We start from the raw sequence: 19,704 nt of genomic DNA, 5'->3' as shown, positions 1-19,704 counted from the left end.
TACGGCTTTTTCTTTCAAACGGTGTTTATACCCAGTTAAACAAATTTACCATAAATCTCCAGTACCAGTATTTAACAGGTTTTCGTTTAGCAGTCATTCCAAGTCGTGAGTACATGATCGAATGATATTAAGCAGTGTGTCGTTGCGATAGCTCGTCGATACGAAGTGCAGAGCTTTTTATTTCTCCATCATCAACATTTTTCTCGATAACTAACTGAAAACATCTGCACTGCATTGTGTTTGCCCAGAAACCAGCCGTGAAAGTTAAACCGTCTATTAGTCGTGTTGAAAAATACTGCTCCACCCGTGACACAATAGAAAAGTCTTGTTATGTTACATTAAAAAATGCCTTTAAATTGTTAAAAGAGACTTGTTAACAACAGTAACAAGCACTCATGTAACGACAGAAATGTTATCTATCGAGAGATACAGCTCCCTTTAGAGACCTAAAACTTGTTACTTATTACAGTCACAGTTGCCAAGTGAAACTGGTGATTACCGGTTTCGGTTGTCGGGTGGCATCTTAAGATTTTTTTCAGGTCGATTTCTTCGCCGTGTATGCCAGCCTTAACATTAAAATCCAAAATTCTTCAACATTAAAATACAAGGTGACGTAGATGACATGTTACACTCCAACCAACTTGAAAAGATCTGAAGATGGGCGCTAAAGGCTGATATCTGCAATCAACGGCTTTACTTCGCAACAATGACTGTAATGAATAATCAGTTTTTGGGTGATCTGTTTATTGTCAACATCGGGAAGTCTATATCTAAACATCGATGGTGTGATGTTTTAAAGAATTCATTATCGATTAAAACACCGATGTTTAAACTCCCAACTGCGGTATGCTGTAAATATCGATTATCATTGTGCATCCCTATTTCGAACCATTATTTCCAGGTACACCGAAGAAGCAATGAACAACGAGTAAAAATTTTTGAAGAGGAGTAAAAGCGTAAGGGGAACAGATTCCAATGCTTTCTTCTCAGTCCATGTGGCAGTCTTGATGGTCTAGAAGACACGTTCAATGGATGACATACCCAGCATAGACTATGGGTTAATAAATCGCCACAGAGCAATAGTACCACCGATCACCACCAAAGGGGAATAGTAGACTGCCATCTGTCGCCACTGAGGATAGTGGGCCACCAACCGCCGCCACCGACCATAGTAGCCTACTGACCACCACTGCCAAGGATTGTAGGCTATCGACTGCCACTGCTGAAGATAGTAGGATACCGACCTTTGCTACTGCCTATAGCAGGATACTGACCACTGCTGCCGAGGATAGCAGGCTACTGACCACCACCACTGAAGATAGTAGGCTACCAACCACCACCACTGAGGATAGTAGGAACCGACCACTAGCACTGAGGATAGTGGAATACTGACCAATCCCGCTGAGGCTAATAGCATACCGACAACTACAACCGAGGCTAATAGCCTAGTGACCGCTACAACCGAGGCTAGTAGGCTACTGACCAGTGCCACAGAGGTTAATAGGCTATCAACTGTTGCCATAGAGGATTGTGGGCTAATAACTGCTGTCACAGAGGATAGAAGGCTGCCACCATCTGTGACAGAGGATAGAAGGCTACTAACAGCTGTCACGGAATATGGAGTATAGTAGGCTACCAATTACTGGAGGATAATAGGGTGCCAAAAAGCACCGTGAAGGATAGTAGGTTTCTGACCACCACCATGAAGGATAGTAGGCTACCGACCGCCACCATGAACGACAGTAGGCTACTAACCAACATCACAGAAGATGGTTATCTACCAAATGCCTCCAGGAGGATAGTAGGCTACTGACTGCTGCCATGGAGGATAGTAGGCTATCGACCAGTGCCAGGCTATCGACTGTTGCCACAAGGGATTGTGGGCTGCTGGCCATTGTGGCCAAGTGGTTCTAGATACTTAAGTCTGGAACTGTGTTCCTGCTATGATTGCAGGTTCGAATCCTGATTGGGGCATGGAAGTGTGTGATGTCCTTAGGTTAGTTAGATTTAAGTAGTTCTAAGTCTAGGGGACTGATGACCTCAGATGTTAATTCCCATACTAGTTAGACCCATTTGAACCATTTGATTGTGGGCTGATGACTGCCGTCACAGAGGATAGAAGGCTACCACCTTCTGTCACAGAGGATAGAAGGCTACAAACAGCTGCCACAGGGTATGGAGTATAGTAGGCTACTGATTACTGGAGGATAATAGGCTGTTGACCATCACCATGAAGGATAGTAGGCTACTGACCACCAACATGAAGGATTGTAGGCTATCGACTGCCACCACGAACGACAGTAGGCTACTAACCACCATCACAGAAGATGCTTATCTAGCAAATACCTGCAGAAGAATAGTAGGCTACTGACTGCTGCCATGGAGGATAGTAGGCTACTGACTGATGCCATGGCGGATAGTAAGCTACTGACAGCTGCCATGGAGGACAGTAGGCTACAGACTACTGCCATGGAGGACAGTAGGCTACTGACTGCTGTCATGGAGGAACTCACTTCTGGCATGGAGGACAGTAGGCTACTGACTGCTGGCATGGAGGACAGAAGGCTACTGACTGCTGCCATGGAGGATAGTAGGGTACTGACTGCTGCCATGGAGGACAGTAGGCTACTGACTGCTGGCATGGAGGATAGTAGGCTACTGACTGCTGGAATGGATGACAGTAGGCTACTGACTGCTGCCATGGAGGATAGTAGGGTACTGGCTGTTGCCATGGAGGACAGTAGGCTACTGACTGCTGCCATGGAGGACAGTAGGCTACTGACTGTTGCCATGGAGGACAGTAGGATACTAATTGCTGCAATGGAGGATAGTAGGGTACTGGCTGCTGCCATGGAGGACAGTAGGCTACTGACTGCTGCCATGGAGGACAGTAGGCTACTGACTGCTGCCATGGAGGACAGTAGGATACTAATTGCTGCCATGGAGGATAGTAGGGTACTGGCTGCTGCCATGGAGGATAGTAGGCTACTGACTGCTGGCATGGAGGACAGTAGCCTACTGACTGCTGCCATGGAGGATAGTAGTGTACTGACTGCTGCCATGGAGGACAGTAGGCTACTGACTGCTGGCATGGAGGATAGTAGGCTACTGACTGCTGGCATGGAGGGCAGTAGGCTACTGACTGCTGCCATGGAGGATAGTAGGGTACTGGCTGCTGCCATGGAGGACAGTAGGCTACTGACTGCTGGCATGGTGGATAGTAGGACACTCACTGCTGCCATGGAGGATAGTAGGGCACTGACTGCTGGCGTGGAGCACAGTAGGCTACTGACTGCTGCCATGGAGGACAGTAGGCTACTGACTGCTGCCACGGAGGACAGTAGGCTACTCGCTTCTGGCATGGAGGACAGTAGGCTACTGACTGCTGCCATGGAGGGCAGCAGGGTACTGACTGCTGCCATGGAGGACAGTAGGGTACTGGCTGCTGGCATGGAGGATAGTAGGCTACTGACTGCTGGCATGGAGGACAGTAGGCTACTCACTTCTGGCATGGAGGACAGTAGGCTACTGACTGCTGGCATGGAGGACAGTAGGGTACTGACTGCTGCCATGGAGGACAGTAGGGTACTGACTGCTGCCATGGAGGATAGTAGGGTACTGACTGCTGCCATGGAGGACAGTAGGCTACTGACAGTTGGCATGGAGGATAGTAGGATACTGGCTGCTGCCATGGAGGACAGTAGGCTACTGACTGCTGACTTGGAGGACAATAGGCTACTGACTGCTGCCATGGAGAATAGTAGGGTACTGACTGCTGCCATGGAGGACAGTAGGCTACTGACTGCTGGCATCAGGACAGTAGGCTACTGACTGCTGCCATGGAGAATAGTAGGGTACTGACTGCTGCCATGGAGGACAGTAGGCTACTGACTGCTGCCATGGAGGATAGTAGGGTACTGGCTGCTGCCATGGAGGACAGTAGGCTACTGACTGGTGCCATGGAGGATAGTAGGGTACTGGCTGCTGCCATGGAGGACAGTAGGCTACTGACTGCTGCCATGGAGGACAGTAGGGTACTGGCTGCTGGCATGGAGGATAGTAGGCTACTGACTGCTGGCATGGAGGACAGTAGGATACTGGCTGCTGCCATGGAGGACAGTAGGCTACTGACTGCTGACTTGGAGGACAATAGGCTACTGACTGCTGCCATGGAGGATATTAGGGTACTGACTGCTGCCATGGAGGACAGTAGGCTACTGACTGCTGCCATGGAGGACAGTAGGCTACTGACTGCTGGCATGGAGGACAGTAGGGTACTGACTGCTGCCATGGAGGATAGTAGGGTACTGAGTGCTGCCATAGAGGACAGTAGGCTACTGACTGCTGGTATGGAGGACAGCAGGCTGTTAGCAGTCCTCAAGGAGGCGAGTGCCGACTCACCGTCGAGGAGTTGATGGCGCGCAGCGTGTCTCCTAGCTGCACCCAGTAGGTGCGGTACGAGGTGGAGCCCTGGCCGAGCAGGGCGGCGAGCTGGTGGGCCGTGGGGCCCTTGGCGCCCACCTGGAGCGCGGACAGCACGGTGGCGATGCCGAGCGGCGACAGCACCACGTTGTCCTGCCCCGGGAAGGCAGTGAGCAGCGTCGTGGCCAGCCCCGCTATGCCAGAGCTGACGTCCGTGCTGCCCGAGCCACCCACGTTCGCGGACGCCGACGAAGGGGCGCGGAACACGTAGGCCGTGCTGGGCGCCCACAGCGCCAACACGACTAGAGCCACCGCTCTCATTGTGTGCACCTGTTAACAGCACAGCAGGGTGCAGTCAGTAGGCGACGCCTGTGTGCTTCAGAGCTGGCTGCAGCTGTTCACTGCTACAGGCGAAGCAGTGTGCTCAGACTTAAATTCAACTGCAGGCAAAATTAATAAAAAGGAAATAGTGTCAGCCTGTGTTGAGGACGAGGGTGGAACTTATCACTTGTGCCACTTAATACACTACTGGCCATTAAAATTGCTACACCAAAAAGAAATGCAGATGATAAACGCTTATTCATTGGACAAATATATCACACTAGAACTGATGTGTGATTACATTTTCACGAAATTGGTGTGCATAGATTCTGAGAAATCAGTATCCGGAACAACCATCTCTGGAAGTAATATCGACATTGATACGCCTGGGCATTGAGTCAAACAGAGCTTGGATGACGTGTATAGGTACAATACCCCCGCAGCTTCAACACGATACCACAGTTCAATCAACAGTAGTGACTGGCGTATTGTGACGAGCCAATTGCTCGGCCACCATTGACCAGACGTTTTCAATTGGTGAGAGACCTGGAGAATGTGCTGACCAGGGCAGCAGTCGAACATTTTCTGTATCCAGAAAGGCCCGTACAGGTCCTGCAACATGCGGTAGTGTATTATCCTGCTGAAATGTAGGATTTTGCAGGGATCGAATGAAGGGTAGAGCCACAGGTCGTAACACATCTGAAATGTAACGTTCACTGTTCAAAGTGTCGTCAATGCGAACAAGAGGTGACCGAGACGTGTAACTAGTGGCACCCCATACCATCACGCCGGGTGATGCGCCAGTATGGCAATGACGAATACACGCTTCCAATGTGCGTTCACCGCGATGTCGTCAAACACGGATGCGACCATCATGATGCTGTAAACAGAACCTGAATTCATCCGAAAAAATGACTTTTTGCCATTCGTGCACCCAGATTCGTCGTTGAATACACCATCGCAGGCGCTCCTCTCTGTGATGCAGCGTCAATGGTAACCGCAGCCATGGTCTCCGAGGTGATAGTCCATGCTGCTGCAAACGTCGTCGAACTGTTCGTGCAGATGGTTGTTGTCTTGCAAACGTGCCCATCTGTTGACTCAGGGATCGAGACGTGGCTGCACGATCCGTTACAGCCATGCGGATAAGATGCCTGTCATCTCGACTGCTAATGATACGAGGCCGTTGGGATCCAGCGCGGCGTTCCTATTACCCTCCTGAACCCAACGATTCCATATTCTGCTAACAGTCATTGAATCTCGATCAACGCGAGCAGCAATGTCGCGATACGATAAAACGCAATCGCGATAGGCTACAATGCGACCTTTACCAAAGTCGGAAACGTGAAGGTACGCATTTCTCCTCCTTACACGAGGCATCACAACAACTTTTCACCAGGCAACGTCGGTCAACTACTGTTTGTGTATGAGAAATCGGTTGAAACTTTCCTCATGTCAGCACGTCATAGGTGTCGCCATCGGCGCCAGCCTTCTGTGAATGCTCTGAAAAGCTAATCATTTGCATATGACAGCATCTTCTTCCTGTCGGTTAAATTTCGCGACTGTAGCATGTCATCTTCGTGATGCAGCAATTTTTATGGCCAGTAGTGTATTTACTCTACGCATATCCATCTTCGATAGATCTTGAGACGACAGCTGTTACTATACCTTTGTGGCCCATTCAGCCTGTTTGTAGATCTTATTTTACTAACAATCGTTTTAGGTGCTATATTGCACTATGCTGTGCTCTATCTCTGATACCAGGTGACCTTGATACTGGGTGATACCAGATAAACAAAATTAAACATCTCACACAGGGGAGAAAATGCTTTACATTCTTCCCTACTTAGCCGATGTGCTGGCGCCCTTCGCTCCATAAGCACGAAAGAAGGTTCAACGTAGTGGACATCAATTTTTTGCCCCTTTACTAGATTATGACTACAGTTATCCACTTGATCACCTGCTATCAGAGACGGGCCTGAAGATGGTGTACTATTACACCGAAATCGACTTGAACTAAATACAGTATTCGCCATTAAAATTGCTACACCACGAAGATGACGTGCTACAGAAGCGAAATTTAACCGACAGGAAGAAGATACTGTGATCTGCAAATGATTAGCTTCTCAGAGCATTCACACAAGGTTGGCGCCGGTGGCGACACCTACAACGTGCTGACATGAGGAAAGTTTCCAACCGATTTCTCATACACAAACAGCAGTTGACCGGCATTGCCTGGTGAAACGTTGTTGTGATGCCTCGTGTAAGGAGGAGAAATGCGTACCATCACTTTTCCGACTTTGATAAAGGTCGAATTGTAGCCTACCGTGATTGCGGTTTATCGTATCGCGACATTGCTGCTCGCGTTGGTTAGCAGAATATGGAATCGTTGGGTTCAGGAGGGTAATACGGAACCCCGTGCTGGATCCCAACGGCCTCGTATGACTAGCATCTGCACGAACAGTTCGACGACGTTGGCAGCAGCATGGACTATCACCTCGGAGACCATGGCTGCGGTTGCCCTTGACGCTGCATCACAGACAGGAGAGCCTGCGATGGTGTACTCAACGACGAACCTGGGTGCACGAATGGCAAAAAGTCATTTTTTCGGATGAGTCCACGTTCTGTTTACAGCATCATGATGGTCGAATCCGTGTTTGGTGACACCGTGGTGAACGCACGTTGGAAACGTGTATTCGTCATCGCCATACTGGCGTATCACCTGGGGTGTTGGCATGGGTTGCCATTGGTTACACGTCTCGGTCACTTCTTGTTCGCATTGACGGCACTTTGAACAGTGGAAGTTACATTTCAGATGTGTTACGACCCGTGGCTCTACCCTTCATTCGATCCTTGCGAAACTCAATCATTTCAGCGGGATAATGCACGACCGCATGTTGCAGGACCTGTACGGGCCTTTCTGGATACAGAAAATGTTCGACTGCTGCCCTGGCCAGCACATTCTCCAGATCTCTCACCAATTGAAAACGTCTGGTCAATGGTGGCCGAGCAACTGGCTCGTCACAATACGACAGTCACTACTCTTGATGAACTGTGGTATCGTATTGAAGCTGCATGGGCAGCTGTACCTGTACGCGCCATCCAAGCTCTGTTTGAGTCAATGCCCAGGCGTATCAAAGCCGTTATTACGGCCAGAGGTGGTTGGTCGTGGTACTGATTTCTCAGGATCTATGCACCCAAATTGTACGAAAATGTAATTACGTGTCAGTTCTAGTATAATATATTTGTCTCACGAATACCCATTTATCATCTGCATTTCTTCTTGGTGTAGCAATTTTAATGTATTTACTCTCCGCATATCCGTCTTCGATAGATCATGAGACGATAGCTGTTACTATACCTTTATGCCCATTCAGCCTTTATGGCCCATTCAGCCTGTTTATAGGTCTTATTTTATTAATAATCATTTTAGGTGTTATATTGCACTATGTTGTGGTCTATCATTGATACCAGGTGACCATGTTGATAGTGAGTGATACCAGACAATCAAAATTATACATCTCATAGAGGGGACAAAATGCTTTACATTCTTCCCTACGTAGCTTATGTGCTGGCGCCGTTCGCTCCATAAACAGGAAACAAGGTTCAACGTAGTGGACATCAATTTTTTGCCCCTCTACTAGATTATGACTACAGTTACCACTTGATCACCTGGTTTCATAGACAGGCCTAAAGAGGGTGTAATATTACACCGAAATCGACTTTAACTAAATAAGACCTACACATACAGCAGAAGGTGCCACCCATTATTTATGTTAACGGAACAGGTGAATGCACATTTGCTTTGTACAGGAAGTCCCAAAAAGAACGACCCGATTTTAAATAGAACTATTTATTAGGAAGAAGGGCTTAACACCAAGAAATTGCATACCAAATTACTGAGAAAAGACAGAAGTCTATAAAATCCATCATATATGTTCAATTTGTCCTCCATTGGCTGCACGGACGACATCTAGCCGATTGCCGAATTCATCACAAACCGAGCGAAGGTGTCTTCTGTCACTGAAGCCACAGCAGCTGATATTCTGGTTTTTAGTTCATCAATGTCACGAGGTAAGGGAGGAACGTAAACACATTGTTTAACATATCCCCAAAGGAAGAAATCACACGGTGTTAAGTCAGGGGAGACTGGCTGTATGCTCCAGGTCAGCGCTCGTAGCGACATCTAGAGGATTTTTTCTGAAACTTTAGACTACGCCGATTACATCTAGCGCTGTTTCAGTTACCTAGTGAAATTTGTCTCAATATTATTACAAGTTAAAATCGGGTCATTCTTTTTGGGACACCCTGTGTTTTAATCTTACAGAATCCAAACTACACTCATGACGATGCTATTTGCAGATGACAAGGTAATTATTTCTTATAGTCAAAATAATCTACTAAAGTTTTGAACAACCATGTCTTGCACAATAAAAACCAGTCCTGTTCAGACAGCTCAGCAAGCTTTTTTTTCTCTTCCTTCGCTCGAGCAGCAGTACCTGACTGGGACCTGGAAAATTATGTGACAGTGATTTCAGTAATCCAGATGGAAGCCACATTGAATCAGAATGCCTACATCAAAATACTGCACAGGTTTTCAAACCATGGTCACGGCTCCCAGGGGCGTTGGCGCCTTACAGTAGCGGCGTCGTGTAGTTTCGTATAACTAATAATTTTGGATTGCTTGCTTTCTGGGTAAAGGACCAACTTGCGCTAGTAGTTATATCTAGCGGGCCGGTGAGTAAGTATTCTTATTATGACAGTTTGGTAGATGGCAACACTATGTCTCATTTGTTCTTATTCAGTATCTAACAGTTCTAAAGTTAGTTTTGTCGGATACAGATTGTTTTTAATTGTTGTATGCCTTCAGTGATTTGTATTTGCCAAAATGAACAAATTTGAACTGCACGTACGAAACACGAAATTTCGAGTGTATCATGCAGTTCTAAAGATGAAAATGCAGGTAATATGACGAAAGTTACGTGAATTTAGTTATTATATGTACTACTGTTGAAAATGGACAACGACTACGGTGTGCCATTTGTTTCAAACACCTAGCTACTGAAAGCGTGCTTCCTAATAACATGAAGCGACATTTGGAGTCAAACCAAGGTAGTTTAGTAAGCAAACTACGAAAACACTTTGACGGGAAAAAAAACTTTGGCCATACAAGCTACGATTCCTACAAAGGCTGTTCTTTCACCTTACAATGTTGGCTACCGTGTAGCAAAGAGCAAGAAACCTCACACATAACGGAGGACCTTGTTTTAGATGCTGATCTCGACATGGTATATATTATGATAAGTGAGTCAGCTGTCAAGCAACTGACAAGTGTGACTTTGTCAGACAGCGCCATTACTCGTCAAATACTCGATATGGCGGACGATATTAATGTTCAGTTAGTTGAAAAAGTCAAAGGCGATGGTGAATTCGCTATTCAGTTGGATGATGAGTATCTAATTGGTTACGTGCGGTTTATACAATAAATTTCGTGAATATCTACTTTTCTGCAGGAAAATAGCTCTTGGAACAAACGGAACAGACACCTTTGAAATACTACACTCTTTTGTGGAGAAAACAACATTGAAAGCACTGTAGACATGATGGACGTCGTTAACGTCGGATTGCAAGGTCTGATGCGAAAGAGGCTCCTCATGCTGTTTGGACACACTGTTTTATTCACCGAGAAGCAGTGGTATCAAAAATCATGAGCCCTGGCTTCATGAGGTTCTCCAATCAGTGATCGAAGTGACAAATTTCATTACAAATCCGTCATTTAAATCGAGATGTTTCCAACAAATGTGCGTGCATATGGGGGCTGAGTACGTTCTCAGGATTTATTACAGTGACTCGCGAAAATGTCTTGAAAAGGGTGTATGAACTCAGGAATAAAATTTACTCTTGTCATGTTCAGGAAAATCATTTGAGTTCCCAGAAGCTCGTAGACAGTGGCTTTGTTCTGAAGCTGGCGTATCTTTATGACATCTTTGAAAAACTCAGTTTATTGAATGTATTTCTTCACAGCAATGAGACCAACACACTGTAAGACAAAATTTATGGCTCCAGAAAGGCTATCGTGGAAGGAAAAGTTGGTTGATAAAGACATACAGTATGATTTCCCTACTCTTCACACGGTTTTAGAAGACAGTGAGTTTCAGTCGAGTGAGGAATTGAAATTTGTGTCTGTAAATGATTTAACTGAACTTTGTGAATACTTTCTCAAGTACTTTCCAAAAGAAGATGATCAAAAGAATTCGTAAAGATCCTTTCTGTACAGAACTTCCATCAACACTTACCACTGAAGAATTACAGTAATTTATTGATATTTCATCAGACTCCACACTGAAATCGAAGTTCGTTTCTTCATTGCTGATTAGGTTTTGGAGACTGGTGAAGCAGGAGTATCTGCAGGTACGTAACTAGGCCTTTTGCGACGGTGTACTGGTGTGAGGTTGGTTTTTCGGTACTAGCAGTCATCAGCACGATGTACAGATCGCAAATGAATGCGGAGGAAGAGATGCGAATCGCAATTTCCACTTGGACCGAGATTTGAAGAACTGAAGGTGAAGAAACAAGCTCGTCCTTTCCATTGTTGTCGTTACAAGAATAAGATGTAATAACATTAAAAGTTGATCAAAATGTATTGTGTCAAGAGCTAATAAAGAAATAATAACTATTGTTAATTTTTTCTGAAACTTTAGTTTATTTACCCCACACTTCGACCCGGATATCATGTGCGAAATGAGCCGCGGTATCTATGTTCAAGTCAGAGGAACTATGGACCCAAAAAATTTGAAAACCACGGAATTAGCGGAAAGGCTATTTTTTTCACAAAAACAGATTCATATCGCTTTAATGAAGTAGTTTCTTGTTACTTATTTCGGTACTTAGGACTCTGAACACCAACTTAGTTTTAGAACTCAGCGGAAAACTGTTTCACATATCAATTTCGGACCTTGCCTTTGCTTAAAATTAGATTTTCTACGTAATATACAATATTGATCGGAAAGGAATCAGAAGGCAACAAAACGAACAAAGGTAGCACATATGAATATTTCTACAGTAAACGTAAGCGAGGAATTTCATTGAACGTATTATAACTGATCACCTTGGGAAAAAAATTGAATACGTATTTGCAAATGATTAAATCTTTCATGTACGTATATTCTGTGGTGTCCAGAACAAACTCCGAAACACCACTGCTTTTTTAAATGGAATATTGTGCTGTTAAGTTGATCTGAATGCACTCTGGAACAAATTGCAACGTTAAACAGCGATAACTTGCTGATTGCCAAGAAATTTACTCCATACAATGAATTACTGCTTTACTATACACGACTATTGGTATACTCGTGGCGCATAGTGAATACACAATACACATAAAATCCGGTGTGGAGTTGTAGTACTGGCTGTATCCGAATCTCTATTGCTCCGGGGCCGTAATATCACATTACGGTTATATCTACTCACTCAACGAACCCAATACTTTTCGCATACCCTTAATGGACACGGCACTTCGCATCCACGATGCGAAGTACTAACCAGTTTTGCGTACTGAACGCAATTTTTTCAGTGGAATTATCTCAGCGAGATTGTTATTAGACGTAGAAGATATAAACTGCTCTTTCCCAGAGCAGTATAGCGCAGCCACAATTAACTGGTTTTGTATAAAGTCGCAATGCAGATTGTCAGGTAACTTTAGTATAACTACACCACAAGTACTCTGCACCTGAGCTTTGCAAAATGTATGACGTTTTAGAAACAATGCACAAAATGAATAGCAGGCATACATGATTTTTTTCTCTTCTGATTTAACTATTCGTTTTAGTGGATACATGCATATCGTCTGCCGCGATTTACACTTTTATGCTAGAAGGTTAACGGTCAGAGAGCAGCTCGCTTCAGGCAAAAAGCCGTCAGGTTTCGTAAACCATCCACACTCATTTTGTTTCCACATTCTTCTTCATTTTAGCCAATTTTAAATTTATTAGGCTTTAGATTTCGATAAAAATGCAACTCTCATCTTCGTTACACCTTATGGAGGACAGGAAAAAAACTCAGGTCACCAGTCTTTAGACCAGTTCAGTGGCGTGCCAGTCTCTTGTTCTTACGTTTTCATTACTCCCAAAATCCTTGACAATCTGTTTTATACACAGAATTTTTTTCTGCCCTTAGAATTTTTCCTATCGACAACTTTTCTTACTCTTGCCTGATAATGTATTTTAGCAACCATTTCTCGTTCATTCTTTTAGAATGAGCTTTGAATGCTGTTATTCCTTTGCCTATTTATTTTTATTTCCTCTTCATTTCGCACTTACTTCAGCATTCTTAGTTTTTAAGATTCTCTTCTGTCGCCACATTTCAAATAAATCTTATTTTACAGCTTCTTCTTCTTCCTCTTTTTCCTCCATGTTTGAATCCCATTCAGACAAGTATTTTCCGGAAATTCTCCCAGAATTTCACATCAGTATTTGATACCAGCAGGGACCTTTTGTCGAAGATGTCTTTCATTGCCTGTAGTACTCTAATTTTGACGCATTACTTGGTTTGGTCATAACCAAATGACAGTATGAAAGCTGCAACCGGTCAGTATGCATGCTGGTTAGTAAGACGGATGTAGTGTAATATGAAGAGCAGCAGAATGTGGTATAACTAGAGAAGGATTCACCACTAACAGGAAGGGGGGTTAGAGCGTAGAGATAAGTCCGAGAACTATCACACAATCAGCTTAACAGCTCATGCCTCTAAGTTCGTGACAAGAGCAATTTGCAGCAGAATGGCAAATATAATTGACGATTTGTTACATGGATATCAGTTTAGTTTTCGCGAGCGGTCTAAGGCGCTGCAGTCATGGACTGTGCGGCTCGTCCCGGCGGTGGTTCGAGTCCTCCCTCGGGCATGGGTGTGTGAGTTTGTCCTTAGGATAATTTAGGTTAAGTAGTGTGTACGCTTAGGGACTGATGACCTTAGCAGTTAAGTACCATAATATTTCACACACATTTGAGAATTTTAGTTTTCGAAAACGTAAAGACGCCAGAGAGGCATTTCTGACAATAGAAACAAGATTTAAGAAAAATCAAGACATGTTCACAGGATTTGTACACTTAGAATAAAGTTCGACAAGGTGCAAGATGTTCGAAATTCTATGAATAACAGGAGTGAGCTATAGAAAAAGACGGTTAGTATATAATATGTATATGAACCATTGTTGTTGTTGTTGTGGTCTTCAGTCCTGAGACTGGTTTGATGCAGCTCTCCATGCTACTCTATCCTGTGCAAGCTTTTTCATCTCCCAGTACTTACTGCGATCTACATCCTTTTGAATCTGCTTAGTGTATTCATCTCTTGGTCTCCCTCTACGATTTTTACCCTCCACGCTGCCCTCCAATACTAAATTGGTGATCCCTTGATGCCTCAGAACATGTCCTACCAACCGATCCCTTCTTCTGGTCAAGTTGTGCCACAAACTTCTCTTCTCCCCAATCCTATTCAATACTTCCTCATTAGTTATGTGATCTACCCACCTAATCTTCAGCATTCTTCTGTAGCACCACATTTCGAAAGCTTCTATTCTCTTCTTGTCCAAACTATTTATCGTCCATGTTTCACTTCCATACATGGCTACACTCCATACGAATACTTTCAGAAATGACTTCCTGACACTTAAATCAATACTGGATGTTAACAAATTTCTCTTCTTCCGAAACGCTTTCCTTGCCATTGCCAGCCTACATTTTATATCCTCTCTACTTCGACCATCATCAGTTATTTTGCTCCCCAAATAGCAAAACTCCTTTACTACTTTAAGTGCCTCATTTCCTAATCTAATTCCCTCAGCATCACCCGACTTAATTCGACTACATTCCATTATCCTCGTTTTGCTTTTGTTGATGTTCATCTTATATCCTCCTTTCAAGACACTGTCCATTCCATTCAACTGCTCTTCCAAGTCCTTTGCTGTCTCTGACAGAATTACAATGTCATCGGCGAACCTCAAAGTTTTTATTTCTACTCCATGAATTTTAATACCTACTCCAAACTTTTCTTTTGTTTCCTTTACTGCTTGCTCAATATACAGATTGAACAACATCGGGGAGAGGCTACAACCCTGTCTTACTCCCTTCCCAACCACTGCTTCCCTTTCATGTCCCTCGACTCTTATAACTGCCATCTGGTTTCTGTACAAATTGTAAATTGCCTTTCGCTCCCTGTATTTTACCCCTGCCACCTTTAGAATTTGAAAGAGAGTATTCCAGTCAACATTGTCAAAAGCTTTCTCTAAGTCTACAAATGCTAGAAACGTAGGTTTGCCTTTCCTTAATCTTTCTTCTAAGATAAGTCGTAAGGTCAGTATTGCCTCACGTGTTCCAGTGTTTCTACGGAATCCAAACTGATCTTCCCCGAGGTTGGCTTCTACTAGTTTTTCCATTCGTCTGTAAAGAATTCGTGTTAGTATTTTGCAGCTGTGACTTATTAAGCTGATAGTTCGGTAATTTTCACATCTGTCAACACCTGCTTTCTTTGGGATTGGAATTATTATATTCTTCTTGAAGTCTGTGGGTATTTCGCCTGTTTCATACATCTTGCTCACCAGATGGTAGAGCTTTGTCAGGACTGGCTCTCCCACGGCCGTCAGTAGTTCCAATGGAATATTGTCTACTCCGGGGGCCTTGTTTCGACTCAGGTCTTTCAGTGCTCTGTCAAACTCTTCACGCAGTATCATATCTCCCATTTCATCTTCATCTACATGTGAACCATGAAAGAACCATAAGAATGGAAGACCAGGAACGAATTGCTCGGATTGAAGAGCGTTAAAACGGAATGCAGTGTTTCTCCTTTACTGTTCAATTTCTGCATCGAAGAAGCAACGACAGAAATAAAAGTTAGGTTCAGAATTTGGAGTAAGATTCAGCGTGAAAGGATATCAATAATGAGATTCACTGATGACATTGTTGTCCGCAGCGAAAACAAGGAAGTATATTGCAGGCTATGCTGAATAGCCTAATGAGGAGGTATTGAATAGGATTGGGGAGAAGAGGAGTTTGTGGCACAACTTGACCAGAAGAAGGGATCGGTTGGTAGGACATGTTCTGAGGCATCAAGGGATCACCAATTTAGTATTGGAGGGCAGCGTGGAGGGTAAAAATCGTAGAGGGAGACCGAGAGATGAATACACTAAACAGATTCAGAAGGATGTAGGCTGCAGTAGGTACTGGGAGATGAAGAAGCTTGCACAGGATAGAGTAGCATGGAGAGCTGCATCAAACCAGTCTCAGGACTGAAGACCACAACAACAACATGCTGAATAGAATGAACTGTCTGCTGAGTACATAATATAGATTAAGGGTAAACCTAAAAAAGACGAAAGTAATGAGGAGTAGCAGAAATTAAATAAGTGAGAAACTTATCATCAAAATTCGGAACCCCGGCAGCAAAATAATACAAATTGACATAAAAAGACTGGCACAGGCAAACTGCTACCTTGGAAGCAAAATAATACAAGATGACATAAAAAGACTGGCACAGGTAAACAAGCCATTCCCGGCCAAAGTAAGTCTACTAATGTCAGATATTGAACTTAATTTAAGGAAGAAATTTCTGAGGCTGTACATTTGGAACACAGTATTGTGCGGAATTGAATTATGGACTGAGAGAAAACCGAAAAAGTTGATAATCGAAATGTTTGAGATGTAATACAATGGGAGGATGTTGAAAACTACGCGGACTTATTCTCCACAGAATCGGAAAGAGCACAGTCATTGACAAGAAGAAGGGAAATAATTATAGGAAATGCAAGAAAAAGTCCAATTTTTTTATTGGAAATGAAGAACGCTCTTTGTACGCCGCGATCACTGTCTAGAAACTTTTATTATTCCAAGATAAACTGGTTTCAACAGTCTCACGCTGCCTTCGTCTGATTTTATGGAAGTGCCATATTACATTACATGAAGGCAAAACTGTTGAAACCGGTCATCTTAGAAAATTACACAACGATCGCGGAGTACGAAGTATGTTCTTCATTTCCAACCATAACACATCGCTTCACAGAACAACATGCGTATCTTACAACTGTTATTGGTTAGAGAAACACAGCTGGTTATGGAGATAAGTTTTCATTTCGCGTTTTGGTACTTCAGTTGCTGTGGGTTATTTATCGAGTGTCACTTTCTTTAAGTTCACGTTGTGGATTTTTGCTTGAGTTTAAATAACTGAAATTTTAAGCTGAGCTTCTGATTTCTTGGCCCGTTCTTCTGTATCGTTTAAGCGCGCCGCAGGTATTTACAAATTCTTGTGTGCCGATGTGCTACCTGCGTACGATTTTTGTAATGGGATCGCTGCTGCCGCTTGTAGAGAATGGGGCAGAGAATTTCCTAATCGCAAAGTGACAGACCCAGGAGTGTTTATCCGTGTTTTGTACGGAGCCGCGTGAGACTGATGCTGCGTTCAGAAGTCAAATTTCATCTGAACGTGCAAATGAACAGAGTGTGGATGACGGAGAATTTGATACAACTAGCACACGCTGAATTTCCACTCGAATCGGTGTTCCACATACTACAATATGGTGGTCATCATGTATGCACTACCTATACCATTACCACCAACAGCGGATTTAGCATCTTCGAGAAGGAAATGAAAGCAGGCTTACCGAAATTTTGCCTTTGGCTAGTTCCAAATGGCAGATTATTTCCATTAATATCGTGCACTGATGAAGCAGCTTTCATTCCTGGCGACGTCAGTAATACCTTTAAATCACATAATATAAAGCAGAGCAATGGCAACGATAAAAAAAGATCGCTTTATATGTAAAACAACAGTCGCCGAGTTGATATTTAGTCAGAAAGAAACGCAAGAAATTTCGCAGAGTGCGAAGGAAGTGGCAGATGAAATATTAGCGTGTCTGCAAGATGAGTCAAAGTGCTGTGTAGTGTCGAATGTGCTCGACAGTGTGGGCAATGTTCATGAGGAGTATAATGATGATGATATGTGAGGAGTGTAATGATGATGATATGTGCTCAGCAAGTGAAAGTGATACCGAAACAAGTGTCGATTCATGCAGTTCATAACTTTTTCGGGCAGGGAGCCACAAATACCGTCTCCACTGATACGTAGTAGAGGACAATCATTGTCCGAGGAGCGGCTGCTAAACATGACTACGTAATTGGAAGATCGTCTGCAGCATAGTAAAGAAAATTATGAAGAGTTTTCGAGTAAGTCCGCAGCAATAAGACAGTGTAGTGCATAAGATATTCAAGAGAGGACAAGGCGTTCTTATTACAAAAACTGGTCATTGCCAGTTTCAAGGATGTTCGATACAATATACAGGATGTGCGTGATAGTAACATACTACGTTACGCTCATTAGATTGCGCGTGACATAGATTAAGTGATTTCAAGGGAAGCAGTGGATGGCTGCAAAGCTTCAAACAGTGCTACAGAATTGAAAGACGTGAGATAAGGAAATTTCAAAGAAAACGTCAACTCGATGATGCACAGCAAACAGCGGAATATTTGTAAACGAGACAAACAAGCTTTCGTTCAGTAAGCAATTTGTCTTCATCTCCGACCAATCGGGATTTGAAAGGAACCCTTCAAATTACAGGTACCAAGAGAGTTGTATTAAGATCAACTAACATCGATGCCTTAAGTTATTCGTATACAATTATCAAGACTGCTAATCTGGACGGTAAAATGGCTGGAAAGTTATCTACTGTGCCTCCAGATGATGGAGGTGCTCTACCTCCTGTGATTCTTTCTCGTGTGCGTGATCTTGCAAGGGTGGTAGGGAATATTTACGTCACAGCAAGCAAGAGTGGGTAAATGGCCGTAAGAGAACTACAACCACGGCGTGAGCACTGCTTTTGGCCAATAGCTGGTGAAAATAACTTGCTTTTTCTTGATTCCTAATCTGGGTGTAAAAATCACACTCTCTTGGAACAAACAATCACTCCTGAAAAGTGTCTGACATTGCAGTTCATATCATCTGCAGCCACTGGACAGATTCAGCCCCTGTGTGGTTGTTTTTCCATACCTATAAAACATATTATCGCACTATCTGCAGTTACACCTGAAAGGATAGCAAGTTTCACGATAAGGTCCACGACAGACTTGTCTGTCATTCGATTGCATGCCATCACGTTTCATCAGTTCTCATCAACCTGTTATACCAATGTGATTCTATATGGATACCTAGCTGAATGTCCTTCACGGTTTGTAACTAACAAGGAGTCCACATTCGATCTAGTCATGCGATCCCCTGTGATCACTTTGGAGCGCCATTTTTCATACGGTGTCCACGGTGCAAGTTAATGGTTTGTCTTGAGTATTTCTTGAACGTTGACCTACATACGTCCCGTCGAAGGTTGATCTCTGCCCTCCTGGACACTCATTTTCTGTCGCCCTCCTGATGCACACCGTGAGTCATTAGCAGCTGATTTCTTCCTGTCATAATTTTTAACATAACACTTTCAAATGAACCTTGCTAGAGCCTGAACTTGCGACCTCACACTCAAGGGGTTCCCCATAGGTATGTTTGTGGAGACATTTTCAAGAGCACCTCTCTATAAATCTGTGGGGTGCTATGATAGGCAATAGATTCTATTGTGTTACCACATCGTCTTACAGGGCCGGGTTTCCAGGATTACTGGAACAGGTTCCTTTGGCTACAAGGATGGGCAAATTCTTCCTGCACTATAGGGGCCCTGCGCACCCTAGTGGTCAGGTTACACATCATCTAAACGTAACATTCCCCGAAAGATAGACTGGCAGAAATGGTCACACCTTGGTCACCACTGTCCTTGAACCTTAGTCCCTTAGATTTTCAACCGTATGGATAGCTGAAAAACACGAGATCTACAAAGAAAAAGTAAACGTAATAGATGAATTGATAGTTCGGGTTACGAATAATTTTGTCTCCACAAGAGAACGCCAAGAAGATCATAGAATAGCTACAACTGGTGTTGAAATG

The 19,704-nt window shown here is 43.8% G+C and overlaps 1 protein-coding gene across 1 annotated transcript in view; it reads right to left on the bottom strand.

The window, feature by feature from the left end:
• LOC124594682 (leukocyte elastase inhibitor-like) overlaps positions 1-19,704 on the bottom strand; it is a 146,771-nt gene that overhangs the window by 32,360 nt on the left and 94,707 nt on the right. The window contains exon 2 of the mRNA XM_047133048.1: positions 4,402-4,752. Coding sequence (XP_046989004.1) covers positions 4,402-4,743 — 342 coding nt within the window. The 5' untranslated portion in view covers positions 4,744-4,752. The remainder of the gene's footprint in view (positions 1-4,401; positions 4,753-19,704) is intronic.

This window comes from Schistocerca americana, chromosome 2 (assembly GCF_021461395.2).
Source record: "Schistocerca americana isolate TAMUIC-IGC-003095 chromosome 2, iqSchAmer2.1, whole genome shotgun sequence".
NCBI lineage: Eukaryota > Metazoa > Arthropoda > Insecta > Orthoptera > Acrididae > Schistocerca > Schistocerca americana.
Note: the sequence above shows the minus strand (reverse complement) of the source record. Positions and strands in the feature narration are given on the sequence as shown.